General features: G+C 39.0%; 1 protein-coding gene across 1 annotated transcript; it reads left to right on the top strand.

Moving 5' to 3' along the window:
* The first annotated feature begins 9754 nt into the window (after positions 1-9754).
* On the top strand, positions 9755-11274 carry LOC109082663. Its single transcript, XM_042717210.1, has 5 exons — positions 9755-9826; positions 9953-10094; positions 10700-10822; positions 10931-11029; positions 11188-11274. The coding sequence occupies exons 2-5, from the start codon at positions 9990-9992 to the stop codon at positions 11272-11274; spliced, it is 414 nt and encodes a 137-aa protein (XP_042573144.1). The 5' UTR covers positions 9755-9826; positions 9953-9989.
* The last annotated feature ends 5158 nt before the right edge of the window (positions 11275-16432 follow it).

Below are 16432 nucleotides of genomic sequence, written 5' to 3'. Positions count from 1 at the left end.
CTTGTAAGACTTACTGTATTAAAAATTCAGTTTCTCAACTGGTTTACTCACTCTACCAGACCTTGTTACCCTCCATCCTTCACTAGTGTGTGTAGGCAGAGAGTCATTTGTTCAGTTGATCTCATCTTTCACCTCTCAAATTCTCAATCCAATCTCTCTCTCTCTCTCTGTGTGTGTGTGTGTGTGTAGTTGGGTTTTTTTTTAATGAAATCGCCCTGATGAGTTTGTTCAAGAGGATGAAAATGTAACCTGCGGCTGAAGACTCTCCTCTCATGAACGTGAATGCTAAAGGAAACGGGAGTCGCTGAGAACGACAGCACAGAGAAAGAGAACGGAGTGAGAGAGACGAGCCCCAGTCCTGACCCTCCAAAACACAGACCAATAAAATCTCACTTTATTTCCACACACAGCAAAAGTAAAGATGTTTGTTTGGATAGGTGGTGTTTAATGGTGTTTTAAAGGTCTAGTTGTATGAAGATATGATTTAAGGTTCAGTATGTTTAGTTCAGTGATATGCAGCATGTTTAGCTTATGTCTTGATTCTAGTGGTTTATACTGTACTTTATAATAACCCCATTTTATTCAGATATTCACTTATATGGGCAATTTATATATATACATAAAAGTATTGAGTTCTAGATTATTATTTTTTTTTAACTATAAATAGATTAAATATTTTTTTCTTCTTGGTCTATCTTTTTAATCTCAAAGTGTTTTGTAAGTAACCTTCACAGAGAATACTGTTTAGTAACCATTTGAAGAAGAGAAATAAATAATCAGTATAAATAAATCAGTTAACTGAATGACAGAGGTGGGACTTTCAAGTCCACTGCAAGTCTTCAAGTCATCTACCAAGTCCTCAAAGAGTTAAAGTTAATGAGATAATTAAGTGACTAATAAAATGATGATTGTGCGTTAGTGATGAAACACCTGCTGTTTCTGAGAATTACAGAGGATCAGATGTTGATGTTTTATTGGTTAAAATCATGCCACCATCATGGAGATCAGTGTTTGCATTATTATCCTATTAAACATGCCACCATAATGCTTCAATATTGAAAAAGAGACTTCTTTTAGATCAGGCTTTTAGACATGGACACTTATCATATGATCCTCAACACTGCAGTGCATGATGGGGAGTTTTTACTATGGTGTTACCCAGCATGCATTGCAGCATAAAACATTTTGTTGATTGCCACCATTGTTGAGATTCATATGCTGGTTCTTGATGTCTGTGTGTGTCTAACTAATTTTGGGCTTAAAGAAAAAAAAAAGTTATGCATTGCATATTTAAAATTCATTCACAGTAACTATTAAAGCAGCACTTGCTTTTCCACAGTGGTTGTTTATGCAAAACCTAGACATATAGATACAGAAAGTTATCTTGAATGTAATCAGACCAACTTGATTATTATCACAGCATAAAAAACAGCTAATATCTGCTCACTGTACAGTATTGATTATCCTGCTTTACAACACTTCATGTATTATTACAGAGAGATATCTAACACTGGAGTCAAGGGTCAAGAGCCCAACTAAAGCAAACACTGATCTCCATGATGGTGGTACCAATTTTAACCAATAAAACATCAACAGCTGATCCTCTGTAATTTCAATAACAGTCGGTGTGTTCATCCCCAATGCACAATCATAATTAATTAGTCAACTAATTATCTCATTAACTTTAACTCTTTGAGGACTTGGGATATGACTTGAAGACTTGCATGTGACTTGAAAGTCCCACCTCTGCTGATTAGTCAACTAATTATCTCATTAACTGTAAGCTGATGTTTTTATGGCACTATCACTAGACAAATGAAAATGAAAAACTCATTACTGACTAAAGAATGTAGCAAATTAGCTCAAAAGGGAAATTAATATAAATAATTACAATAAATTATAATTAATTAAAATTATTTCAACTGCCAGTATTAACTGTAGCACAATTAATATTACCATCAACTAATCTGTTTGTCCAGCGAACATTCAGTGCAATTTCATATCAACTCTAAGAAATATCTTTGTGGCCACAGAAAATAACTTTCTTACAGTATTAATGCATTAGAGCATGTAGCTAGCTAGTCATTATTCACAAGCAGTGACAGAATCAGAGACTCGTAATTTGTGCACAAACGTTTTTATTAACTAAACGCTAACACATAAAATTGTCTAGATAAACAAAGGAACAAACATACATTCACTGTCACACATACATACAAAGGGGAGTTGAAATGGATGAATGAAACCATTAGAGAAGTGTGGTTGTGGGGGTGGGGGTTGTGTTTGAGGCCGAGTTGACCATCTGAAAAGAAACCATCAATCTCTAATTCAAAGGACAGTGTACCATAGCTTACATCAAACCTCTGTCTGGTGAATGGAAATACTTTGCATTTGACTTGGCTGTGGAATGAGAGTCTTGTGAAGACTTTCCATGAGTGGTGAATTCCAGGGTTAAGTGAAGGTGAACTCCAGTGGCATTAGTCTGACTGTGTGGTCAAGAGCCATCTCCTCACTCTGGGGAGACTGCACACGGCTCTATATTTTGGGGCCCACCGGGAACTGGAACTGTGCGTGAGCCCTTTAAAGTCTGGGAAGAGTCACACCTCTCAGGATGGGCTTGACCAATGATAGGCTGAATTTCCAAGTGGGAGGTTGGAAATATTTGGGTTTTATGACCCTTTGTCTGAGAGCATGGTTCTAATGGCTCTGGCAGTCTATACTCTGATTACATTACAAACACACATGACATTCTACGTGGAGAAGGATGTACACCAAAGTGTGCATTGTTAAATGAGCATTAATTTAGATAGATAGAAGACACAATATAGTTGGGGTTACATTAACTAGTACTTAACTCATAAAGCATGCATAAATCAAAATGCAATGTGGGTTACAAATGACAATATGCAAGAACACAATAATAATATACACAATGACCTAAGGATATGTGTTCATTCAAAGAAAGGTTTTGTTTATGAATTAATTAGAAAAGGTTCCATTTTTATGGGGGAAATGTAGTGAGCTTTGCTCTGCCCGCAGTAAACTAGTGGTTATCAGATGATTTGTCTTTGGGTACCATGGAACCAGAGGCCTGTTCTGACTTTTTGAGGTGTTAGTTGCAATTTGAGGGAAGGGTCCATAGACTCTCATAGTTGGCTTGTTGGTTGGGTCTTAGGGATTATTTTTTAAGTATAACAAATAATTGTGTGTCTGATTTGTCCAGGTGCTACAAGAAAATTCAGACTAATTACATATTCTCATTACAAATCTCAAGATTATTATGTCATAAAATACACAAACAACACACATTTTTAATCAACAGAGAATATAAAGCAATGTATAAATTTACTGAAATAAATTTTTAGTACACAAAAACTCCATAAAGCTTTCATGAATGTTGTGAGTTCCTTAAATTCAGTATGGCCTCTTCAGTATGGCCCACTCACCTCCTTCAGGCCATTTTTTCTTCAGTCATACCTTCACTTACTCACATTATCAACACCTCTCTTCACTCTGGCACATTTCCCACAGCATTTAAGCAGGCTCGGGTAAGCCCACTGCTTAAAAACCATCTCTAAATCCAGCACTTCTAGACTGCTAGAAAACTACAGACCGGTATCGTCCTTCTTCCATTCATTGCAAAGACACTTAAGCGAGTTGTGTTCAACCAACAGATTCTCCTGTCCACGCTCAGAAAGATGGGCATCTCTGGAACCGCACTCCTGTGGTTCAAGTCCTACCTCTCAGCAGAGGTGGGAAGTCCAGGGGCCAAAGAGTAAAAGTCCTGCCATATTTTTGCTCCACCCATGAACTCAGCAGCTGATCATTAGAGGAGGAACCAAGTCATTTCCTTCCAAGTCACAAACAAGTCTTGAGTGAAATCCCAAGTCCCTCAAAGTGTTAAAGTTAATGAGATTAAGTGACTAATTAAATGAAGATTGTGGATTAGTGATGAACACCTGCTGTTAACAGTCAACATCACTGAAGACAAGAGAAACACAAGAACTACAACTTACTTTAAGCACAGTCTTGGATGAAATCAATTGAAAGGGGAAAAAAAAAAAAAAAAACTTTGCCACCATAATTGTGGTGAGTTTTTACTTCAGTTGAGCTCTTGAGCCTTTAAGGTGCCATTTTTTATAAATTTGCTTTTAAGCAATTGCATTACTGTTTATACTGTTTTATTTGTGCAATGCTAATACAAATCTTGCACTAGCAGATAACTCGTGATTTGGGTGACTATATGATCTTGATTTACATTTCTTGATTATACTTTCAAAGAGAAGAAATTGTGAATTAGTGGTTAGAGAGGACTGCTGTGTATTCATTTTGGATGGGTTAAATGCAGATTACGAATTCTGAGTATGGGTCACCATACTTAACTGTATGTAATTTTCACAAAAAAAGAGAGAAATGTCATTACGCAAATGACACCATAATGCTTCTATATTAAGGGTGAAAAAACAGTTTGGGATTAGGCATTTAGCCATGGACATTTATCATGTGATCCTCAACAGTGGTGAAAATAATTATTCATACTGCATTGCATTATGGGAGTCTTTCATGTATTGCAACATGAAGCATTTTGTTGATTGTCACCATTGTAGAGATTCATATGCTGGTTCTTGATATCTGTGTGTGTCTAAAAAGCACTGGAGTTCAAACTTCTATATGTGTTACACAAATTTAAAATTCATTCCCTGTTAATATTAGATCAATGGTTTTTTGTGTATGCTGTAGTTTCACTTGGATTATTCAAAACCTAAACACATGAAAACAACAACAAAAAAAAAAACATTATACGAGATATATATCAGCTCATTGTGACTATATGTTCTTCATATATCACAGTTCTCTCTCCTCCACAACACCACATGCAGAGCTACAGAGAGAGATCTAGCACAACAAGTCAAGGGTCAAGAGCGCAACTAAATCAAACACTGATCTCCATGATGGTGGCATCTTTTTAACCAATAAAACATCAACATCTGATCCTCTGTAATTCTCAATAACAGTAGGTGTTAATCACTAATGCACAATCATCATTTAATTAATCATTTAATTATCTAATTAAACTTTAACTCTTTGAGGACTTGGGATTTAACTTGAGAGTCGTTTGTGGACTTGAAAGGAATGACTTGATTCCTCTGGTGAAAATCCGCTGCTGAGTTTCATGAGTGGAGCAAAAAATATGGCAAGGACTTTTACTCTTTGGCCCCTGGACTTCCCACCTCTACCTCTCAGATAGATCCTTCAGGGTGTCTTGGAGGGGAAAAGTTTCTAAGTCACAACTTCTTGCTACTGGGGTTCCTCAAGGCTCAGTACTTGGACCACTTCTCTTCTCCATCTACATGATGTCATTAGGATCTGTCATTCAGAAGCATGGCTTTTCCTATCACTGCTATGCTGATGACACTCAACTCTACTTCTCATTCCAACCAGATGATCCGAAGGTAGTTGCTCGCATTGCAGCCTGTCTGAGTGACATTTCTAGCTGGATGAATGACCATCACCTTCACGCTCAACCTTACTAAGACTGAACTGCTGGTGGTTCCAGCTAACCCATCGTTTCATCACAACTTCTCTATACAGCTGGGGTTTGTCAAACCATAACTCCTTCCAGGACAGCCAGAAACCTAGGTTAGTTGTGATCGAATCAGCAGTTACGATTCAAGAGACCATATTGCTTAAAATGACCCCGGTCCTGCAGATTTGCCTTATACAATTATTAGGAAGCATTTAGACCCTTTCCTGTCAGAGTGCAAGCCCACCCAATTCTTCTTGTCCAAGCTCTTGTTCTCTCCAGACTGGACTATTGTAATGCTCGCTTCCCTGGGGGGCCTTCCTGCATGTTCTATCAAGCCTCTACAACTGATCCAGAATGCAGCAGCAAGGGTTGGTCTTCAATGAGTCAAAACAGCTTCACGTTACTCCCTCTCCTCATCAGTTACACTGGCTACCAGTAGCTGCTCGCATCAAATTCAAGGTACTGATGCTTGCCTACAAGACGACCACTGGCACGGCACCAATATACCTACACTGTAAAAAGTGATTTTCTATATTTACTCAATAAAATTGTGTCAAAAGATTACAAGCAATATTATTAATTAAATTTAATCAAAGAATTAATCAAAATGAGTAGAATAACATGAAAAAATAACATGAAAAAATTAAGTAAAATTTACACAAAAATATTGATTTCAGTGGACAAAAAAACAAAGCAATATTATTGAAAAAAAAAAACACTATGCTAAAGAATACTATGTTATGCATGCCAGGCCAGTAGTTGGCGATCATGAAAAACCCTTAGAAAACATTATATGCATGCACATGACGTCAACCTTTTTTACAAATTCACATTTTTTGTTGCTTACATAGATATGATACAGGCATTATGTTCAAAAGGTTGTGTCTTAAGCCCCCCAAAACAGAGTTATTGAAGACACCTAAAGTTCACGAACAGAATCACTGAAGGAGAGAAAAATCAAAATATTTGGTTACCATTACGGTGGTCATGTGTTGCTTTAGTTGTGCTCTTGACCCTTAAAATTTTAGGGCTTTTTTTTCTTGCTGTAGTTGTGATACAGCAGCTAGACAAGCCAAGAAGGAAATGAGATCAGGTGGTGTTCTTTGTTTTGACATCATCATTTGGTTTCTTCTGACGGGGTGTGTCTTGTCAATAACAGGCGCCCTGTGGTTGTACAATATAAGTTCTGGTATTTTCAGCATAATCAGAGAAATTCTTAGAAGCACTTCTGATTAAAACCTTTTTAAAAAGGAGAAGAATCTTTCATTTAGTCAAGGTAACGGACATCAAGAATCAGCCTGAGAACCTCAACAATGGTGGACCATCAAAAAGCATGCTGCACTGCATGCTCTAAAGGAGTTCAGATATTCAAGTAAAACAAAGATTATGTAAAAGCATAACCAACAACACCTGATCATCTTTTCTCTTAGCTTGGCTAGCTGTTATAAATGAGTTACAACAGCAATACAAAATGTAATATTAAAACATCAAGGGTCAAGAGCCCAACTAAAGCAAACACTTACCACTATAATGGTAACCAATAATTTACCCTTTTTTCCTTCAGTGATTCTGTTCGTCGTGGATCGATGAACTTTAGGTGTCTTCAATAAAACTCTGTTTTGGGGGCCTTAAGACAAGCCTTTTGAACATGATGCCTGTATCATATCTATGTAAGCAACAAAAAAATGTGAATTTGTAAAAAGGTTGACGTCATGTGCATGCATATATTGTTTTTCGAAGGGTGTGTTTCATGATCACCAACTACGGGCCTGGCCATGCATAACATAGTATCTTTAGCATAGTGTTTTTTTTTTTTTTGTCCAATGAAATCAATATTTTTGTGTAAAGTTTTACTTAATTTTTTCATGTTATTCTGACTCATTTTGAATGGGTTAATTCTAATTAATTAAAATGTGTTAAATTTAATTAATAATATTTACTTGTAATCTTTTGACACAATTATATTGAGTAAATATAGAGAATCACTTTTTACCAGTGTATTGCCATGCATCACTGGTAAATGTTCAAATATATATAAATTAATCATCCAATATGATACATATTTCATTTTCTTTCGCAACTATTTACTTTCACTTAAGTCATAACCGACCATTTTTCGAGGATACTTTTGAGGTGACAATTTTGTATGTATTTGTCGTTTCAAGAGCAAGAAGAGACAAAACTCAATTCGGTGTTTAAGGGCTGTAAATGGAGACGCGGCTCTCTGCATGCACACTGTACGCACCGATCAGAGCGGCGCGGGGGATGAATTAAGCTTTTCATGTCTTTTTGTCTTTGTATTTTTAAACTGGCGAGGTGTATTTGTTTGTTCAGGCATGGGAATAAATTAAGAAGAGCTCGGTTTGGTGTTTACGTGGCTCTCTGTGTGCGCACTGAACTCGGTGCGCGAACTCTCAGTTGAGTTTTTGCGTTTTTTCTGTTTTTATGTTTTAATGATTTTTTGTGTTTTTATGTTTTAATTGTCAAGGCTTAATGCAATTGATATTTTTTTGTGATGACGCACAGGCTGTCTTTTTAAACGCTGCCTCAGGCAGGCCCCCTCCCCTCTCTCCACGAAGCTTTACTAAAGATATGCTCCTCGCCTGTTTTTGAAGGTAAGCGTTGTGCTCTCAGATATGCTCTAGATCCCCTCTTGCGATACTTTGTTGTCATACACCCGATCAGTCTGCGCGCAGTGCTGCTCAAGTCTAACACATTCCTATTGGGTTTGTGGTGTTGTTTGTGCGCGCTAGGAAACGTATATCCACCATACGTCATTGCGTTGCTATATCATTAGGCTTTGTTTGAGATTCGCTCCTTGCCCTCGCCTGAAATGTAGGCGAGAGTAGGCGGCTGCAGTAAGGGGAGGGGTCAAAAAAAGACCTTTGAAGTCGGACGCACTTCCTGAATCTCGCTGTTTTTGTCACCTGCAAAACGTCAGCAATGGAGGGATCACGTTCACGAGATCACGTTTTTTTATCGCAGACGAAGTGGATGTAATCGAAAATACCACTGTTTTTGTCATCATGTGCATCAATTCCTTTGTTCTGCGAAACACAAAGGAGGAAATTTAGAAGAATGTTTGCAAACAAGCAGGTTTCTGCCACCATTTTATGTCCATAGTATTTTTCCATACTATACCATCAAAGCTGTTTTGTAGCAAACATTCTTCAGAATTTTTTTCCCTTGTTTTAAGCCAGACCCTGACACTTCTCAGATGAAACCACACAAAGATGAGACATAATGGCTAAACAGTCCATTTAGATATGTATGTGTGCATGTATATTTTTAATGGATTGATTTATTAATTCACACCAACATACAATAGAATAAAGTGAAAATTACAAGGAAGAATTCTAATTAAGAGAAAAATAAAATAAAATAAACACATGTCCTAATTCTTAACTTCACTAGCATGTTTTTGTTTTTGTTTAGTTTGCATGTAAACTATGAAATAAATAAATGGGTAATCTAATTCTTAGAATAAAGAGAAAATGTATCAGTTGACATTCTCAGACACCCAATGAGCATGAAGCTGTGTCATCAGTCAGTCGTTTACCATCATGCTTTAGAGTGATCCAGTCGGTGGAGAGCAACTGCACTCGATTGCTCATTCCGACACAGCCACCTCGCCGTCGTGAGAGTTTTTTGGCACACGTCAGCATGACATTAGAGCGAGGGCAGACGTAACTCGGACACTTTTTCTAACCGGCATGCATCTCGCGGTGATCACCGGTGATCAATTCTTCACAGATTTTGCTCATCTCAAACAAGCCTATTGATATCGTGATATGATACTTTTTTTTAATCATGTTAAAATTTATACTGGTATTATCGTGGATGGTATGATATGGCACACCCCTAGCAGAAATCATTAATGTTCTTAATGGCAATTTAATGAAACAACATAATTCAGCATAAACGAGTCTGAGTGAGGGATATCAGAAGGCAAATTTCTTACTGTTGGTGAGGAGGAGCTGGGGATGGAGGAGGGTTATTACCTACTGAGCAAGAGATAAAGCTGCTGAATAATACTGAATAGACCTTATATGGGGATGATGTGATAGGTGGTTGTATTTCCTATAGGTAAAACGTGGCTCAACTGAGAGTCACTGATGCAAGCTTGACTGATGCCACCTGCCAGAACTAACACTATGCTTGGTTTCTGTCTCTTAAAAGTTTCTGCAACGTTCAAAAGTTCTGTAAAAGTTCTGTTTTGTTGACCAGGGTGCCGTTTCAATGGAGCTGTAATTCAAACAACAGCTGTGTGGCCGATCTGAAGCTGAACTTCAGTTTTACGTGAGAAAACAACTGATAAATAAATCAGACATGATTTTATTCTGATATATGATTGTAAATGCTTCTGAATATTGGCATTCTTCATCAGGATTTGGTTTTCTATTGAAATGACGGTTTGTTCTGCAGGAACGACACGTTAGTGGTGGAGAATCAAGCTCATTTCATGGTCCTTGTATTCCTGGCAAACCCAGGCGACGACTCCTACAACACCAGCATAGTGCTGCATTACCCAGAAGGCATCTCACTCTCTAAATTCAATGCTATTAAGGTACAGCTGTCTGCGTGTCAAACTAAAGACTTATGAAAAACATCTAAACATCCTAAAAACACGTTTTTCCTTAAATCAGTTTAGTTTTGAAGAATTTCTGCTACATAGCATTCAGTCAGTATGAGTTGATTTTGAATTGATGTAGCAAACAGCAATATTGCAGGAAATCAGAATCACAATTTGAATGTGAAAAAGTATAATTGATATAAGATTAAATTAAAAAAATATATTTTGTCACTATTTTATGCATCACCTGTGCCGAATTTCTTTTAGTAAATTCCTCTTCTTGTCAATTCGGTTCAGCTTCTTGTGGGGCGTGGCCAATTCAGATTCCAAAAGGCAGCCAATTCTGCACGAATACAGCGCTATTAAGATATTTTTCAAAGAATAAAAAATAAATAATTATATTAAAGGCAGAGTCTCTGAAAACTTTCTTTCTCTGAAATTCTAAATATGTTGTAATAGATCTGAGCAGAGCAGGTACCGAGACTTGCTACTGCTAATACATTCACAGACATGCTGCTGTGAGTATGCAGGAAATACTGCTGCTGCACTTTTAACATATATGAAATGTCTCCCATATGTTACATGAAATCACCCTGTAGCAGATCTATACAGGTGGAGCTGGGGAAGGTGGAGGGTTTCTGAAGCTCTCTACCCAAGTATTTGAATGTTGTGCAGCAAGCTCATTGGCTGCTGATGCAAAAGAAACCATTGAGCTGTACCATGTGAGTAATCATGTGATTATATCAGATTGAGCTAGAACCTAACAGACTGCTCCATCTAGAGTTTCATGACAGAACTTTGTATAAATTGTGTGTCTGTTGAATAAACAGCTGAGTCAGACTCGAAGCAGCTGTGGTGATCGGGACAGCAGTGCTACGAACAGAACAACCTGCAGAATTAATCTACCGGTGTACCGCAGCGGCACCACAGTAAGGCAGAATCACACACACACACACACATACAGATTGCACTTTTCTTTTCATACACATTACAGTAATGAACAGAATATATCTTTACAGTTACTACAGCCCATGAACCCATGACCTTGGTGTTGCTACCAACATCTTTGGTTTCTACTGTATTCTAGACTCAGTTTCTGGGAACCTTCCGTGTGACAAAATGGGATAATGAGTGGTCTGACTGGATGGAGATGATGATCACTGCCAACAGGTGAACAATGTTCATTTATTCATTTGTTGTCAGGACTCTGTCATATTGATAATGTTATACAGAGATCTGGGCTTACCATATAAGTTATAAATGTTAAGAAGAATGACTTTATTGCATTTCATGTTCATCTGTGAGTAAATTCTGTATGTTTGTTCACAGTGATAACAATGGAAAACATGAGTGATACGGAGGTGAGGAAGAGCGTCCCGGTGCAGTTCGCCGTTGATCTGTCGATCAGTCTGTGAGTCACATTTATCAAAAAACATCTGTCCTTCTTGATCTGCTCTTTATTTCTGAATGACTGAAATCTCAACACAAGACATTTGATATAAAACTAAAATCTAAATGTCTTGCTCTGTTCTATCTTTCTCTTACCCACTTTCTCCTGTAGATTCTGTTTTAATGGCTTCATTACAGAGACAAACAGCATTATTACCAGCAGTTAACAAACTACGACAATAACATGATAAAAAATGATTGACGGAGAATATGACTAAACAAAATGTTATTGTCTGTTTGTCAGAGTGGCTGAAGACTCTGTGACGTATCTGACTTCTCTCTGGAGGACAGAGGTCCAAAACCTCTCAACCTCATCTACAAGGTTTTTTAGCTGGTTCATTGTAATAAAGTGTGTATCTTTACAATAATAGTTTGAAATAAAGTGAAAATCAGAAACAGGCTTCAATATTTCACAAGTATTTAATAATTTATATGAATAAACGTACTTTGTCCAGTCTTTCACACACAGCATTGATTCTTTGGGTTAAGTGGTTTTAAAACTGAAGGCTTAAAAAGTTTGGGAAACACACTGAACTAATTTACAGATGTGACACAAGGCGATTCAGAACGATCAGATTACTGTGTATCTGTGTGTTTTCCAGGTGGAGAATCTGGGTGTTAAAGGTCTGCCGGTGTTCGGTCCCTCGCTCCCCCTGCCCTGTCAAACTCCACATGTGATTTTAACACCTCACAACTTCAGCATGCAGGAGGTGCATCACTCACTCATCAGCTCACACCATCAAATCATAATTTTTGTTGAAACATCTGTTCTTCTCTCCAGAACCCAGTGCAGTGCAACTTCAAGCCAGAACGACAGGTAAGAGATCATATATGTGTCTTCTGTGACTGCTTGTCATTGGATGTTGATAGCAGGTATAAAGGAACCTGAGACACATGTTGCTAGTTGGTGTAAAAGTCATTCACACTAAAAACAATAACAATAACTGTGATGATAATTATAACAATAATGATACCTGTAACAAAAACTATATTGGTATCCAAATGTTATAGTTATAGTTATCCTTCTCAGTGTGAGTGGCCTTAAATAGATGCATTAGCAGTGCATAGTTTTGGTGCCAATACTGCAAGTCTTTTTTTTTCTATGCTGCTTTTGTATCAGGGGTTGCAAAAACAACCAAAGCATATTTAAATGATTTAAAGTAGAAGTATAGCTTAAGTTGAATCATACACTGCACCAGAGGTTTTATGTTTAACATTTTATTGCATCAAATTAGAGTATGCTGGCAATGGTAAACAACAGCATGTGTCAAGCTGGCGGTGATCAGATGATGACACATTAGGAGTGATTCAGCTGCACACTTGAAACTAGGGCTGTCAATCGATTAAAATTTTTAATCAGATTAATCACACCCTTTTTCTGTAAAAGTGAAAGTTACGTGACATACAGCCAAGTACGGTGACCCATACTCAGAATTGGTGCTCTGCATTTAACCCATCCAAAGTGCACACACACAACAGTGAACACACACACACACACCGTGAACACACACCCGGAGCAGTGGGCAGCCATTTATGCTGAGGCGCCCGGGGAGCAGTTGGGGGTCCGGTGTCTTGCTCAAGGGCACCTCAGTTGTGGTATTAAGGGTGGAGAGAGCGCTGTACATTCACTCCCCCCACCTACAATTCCTGCTGGCCCGAGACTCAAACTCACAACCTTTGGGTTACGAGTCCGACTCTCTAATCATTAGGTCACAACTTCCCCACTTCTGTGATTAATCGTGATTTATTGCACACTTCATGAAATAAAGCATAGACCATTTATCTTGTTTCAAATGTTTATTTTGTTATCATTTGCTATATCCAGCAAAGTAAACCAAAAGACTGAATAACGATTCTCAAAAATCTGTATTTTCTGCAAGCTTTTTTCAAGATAAATTTAGATGTCTTTCCAAAAAGGGACACTTACAAACTCTAAAAGGACACCAAAGGAGACCATATAAGCACATATGAAAGAAAAAAATTTTTTAAGTATGTGTACAGTGCAACCTCAAAAAGGCTTTTTACATTTTAGAGAAGTGAAGTTGCAATATAGAACAGGACCACATGGAGATGGCATAAAAAAAAAAAAAAAAAAAAAAAAACCCCTAATAAAAAAATAGGCAACTCCGGTCCTGGAGGGCCACTATCCTGCAGAGTTTAGAGCTTCAGCCCTCAAAAAAACTCACCTGCCTGTATCTATCTAGTAATCCCGAAAACACTGATTGCCTTGTTCAGGTGTGTTTAATTAGGGTTGGAGCTAAACTCTGCAGGACAGTGGCCCTCCAGGACCGGAGTTGCCTATCCCAATCGCCTGCTGACTGCATATCTACTACTGTAGACAGATCCATTCATTATCATGAATGTGTGTGGAAACAACGTGAATGTACAGAAATGTCTGTGATGTGCATATATACAATGTGCGATCAGTGCGTCAAGAGCACTCATACACGCATTATTATAATGAACTCGCGTGTGCTTAGTGCTTACTGTACGACTCCTGTACGCCACTGCAATCATCTTTACCTTGAATGCAGTCTTCATCCATCAAAACTTTACTAGTGAGACTGGTTATCCAGTCGAGAAACCATAGCTTGCGTCTCATCTGGCCATACAGCGGTGGGATGTGTTGACAATCTGTAGACAATCAGTCTGTACTTCACACAGCACGTGTCATTAACTATGACATCCCTACTTGAAACAGACAATGAGACGCATTTTAATATCCAGATCTTTTGTTCATATCAGTCAAAGATGATGTTCTTCAGACGGTCAACAGAGGGCAGCAGTGTGACCTCTGACCCTTTAATATCTGTCACATTAGTGATGTGAGTGGTTACATTCATGTTTATTGCCTCCTTTTCATCACTGTTTAACTAATTTCCCCTTTACAGTTTTCTGAAATTAACTCTGGTTTATTGCTTTCACTGTCTCAGTGTTTTGTTGGTGTTTCAGGACAGTCACTGTGGGAAGTTTGAGTGTCATCAGTTTCATCTGCAGAAATATTCAGTAGCTCACTTCAAAACCTGATGGCACATGCAGCTCTACAAAATGTCAAGGAATTCAAGAGTGTAAGTGTTGAACACACGTAAACTACAGTTATGCATAGTCACAAAACACGTGGAAACACACACCTGAACTACAGCACTGCAGAGTCACAAACACACACCTGAACTACAGCACTGCAGAGTCACAAACACACACCTGAACTACAGCCACTGCACAAACACGTGGAACACACACCTGAACTACAGCGCCACACAATCACAAACACACACCTGAACTACAGCACTGCACAGTCACAAACATGTGAAACACACACCTGAACTACAGCAGTGCCACAACCACAAACACACACCTGAACTACAGCACTGCACAGTCACAAACATGTGAAACACACACCTGAACTACAGCACTGCACAAACACGTGAGACACACACCTGATACTACAGTACTGCACAAACACGTGAGACACACACCTGAACTACAGCACTGCACAAACACGTGGAACACACACCTGAACTACAGCACTGCACAGTCACACCTGAATACAGCACCGCACAAACACGTGAGGCACACACCTGAACTACAGCACCGCACAAACACACACAAACACCACACCTGAACTATGCACACTGCACACACTCACTGCACAGTCACAAACACACACCTGAACTAACTACAAGCACTGAACACGCAGTCACAAACATGTGAAACACACAACCTGAACTACAGCACTGCACAAAAACACGTGGACACACACCTGAACTACAGCACTGCACAAACATGTGAGACACACACCTACAGAACTACAAGCACTGCACAAACACGTGAGACACACACCTGAACTACAGCACTGCACAAACACGTGGAACACACACCTGAACTACAGCACTGCACAGTCCAAACACGTGAGACACACACCTGAAACTACAGCACCACGTCAAACACGTGAAAACACACACCTGAACTACAGCACTGCACAAACACGTGAGACACCCACACCTGAATGGACATGCCCAGCAAGAGCAGTTGTGCTGGGTCATTGTGGCATCAATACTCTTGCAGTCCTGTTCTCCTCAGGATCTCAGTGTGAGGGCACTCTGTCACACCAAGTGATTCCCAGGATGCGCTGGAGACAGCAGATGTGGAAGTGTCCAGGACTTGATGTGGCGGCTGTAAGTAAACCATGCCCTTCCCTCAACTGTAGAGAGGGTGGGGATGCAGAATGCTGGTAGAGCATTTTTTGTGTTGAGATGAGGTTCTGTTCTGAAAAACGCGACGGAGTCCCCAAGGCGGCTGATGCTGTTTGATCTGTTCTGGACCTCATTGTCAATTGCTATGTCTTCAGAAGATAATATCCCAGGTATTTGATGATGGACAATTGATATTTTTCATCTACCAACATAGAAGATGGTGGTGCAGGTGGGATGTTGGCATCCACTGGCAGATTACCACTGTTTTGGCGGGTATTGATGGTCAGCCCCATCCTGCTATATGCCTCACTGCTGCAATCTAGGACAGACTTGGAGGTCTTGTGGAGAGTGCGATACGAGACGCCCCCCAGTTTTTTTTTCATCTGCATACTGCAGCTCAAGTTCATCACTGTGGCAGTTGGTGGTTGATGCAGTGCTCCTGATATTAAAGAGGTTACCATACAGGCATGGTACGCTATGTCACTTCCACTGTTGTCTGAAGTTCCTTGTGGAGAAGCTGGGTGACACATATGAGGAAGATGTTAAAAAGCACTGGTGCCAGTACACCACCCCTGCCTTACCACTGTGCGCACAGGGACAGGCAGAATGGTGACTCTATGGTCACCCTAGCAGTCATTCAATCATGAAACTGACGGGAGGATGTTGACAAACTTAGTGGGGCATCCAAAA

This window comes from Cyprinus carpio, chromosome B1 (assembly GCF_018340385.1).
Source record: "Cyprinus carpio isolate SPL01 chromosome B1, ASM1834038v1, whole genome shotgun sequence".
Lineage (NCBI taxonomy): Eukaryota > Metazoa > Chordata > Actinopteri > Cypriniformes > Cyprinidae > Cyprinus > Cyprinus carpio.
The sequence above is the reverse complement of the archived record's forward strand: the minus strand, read 5'-3'. Positions and strand labels throughout refer to the sequence as shown.

Bases quoted from the DNA above. Each gene is read 5' to 3' on its own strand.
- LOC109082663 (XM_042717210.1), top strand. From the start codon at position 9,990: ATGGTCCTTGTATTCCTGGCAAACCCAGGCGACGACTCCTACAACACC. The intron at 10,823-10,930 runs GTGAGTAATCAT...TTGAATAAACAG, and splicing joins AAACCATTGAGCTGTACCAT to CTGAGTCAGACTCGAAGCAG. The intron at 11,030-11,187 runs GTAAGGCAGAAT...ACTGTATTCTAG, and splicing joins TGTACCGCAGCGGCACCACA to ACTCAGTTTCTGGGAACCTT.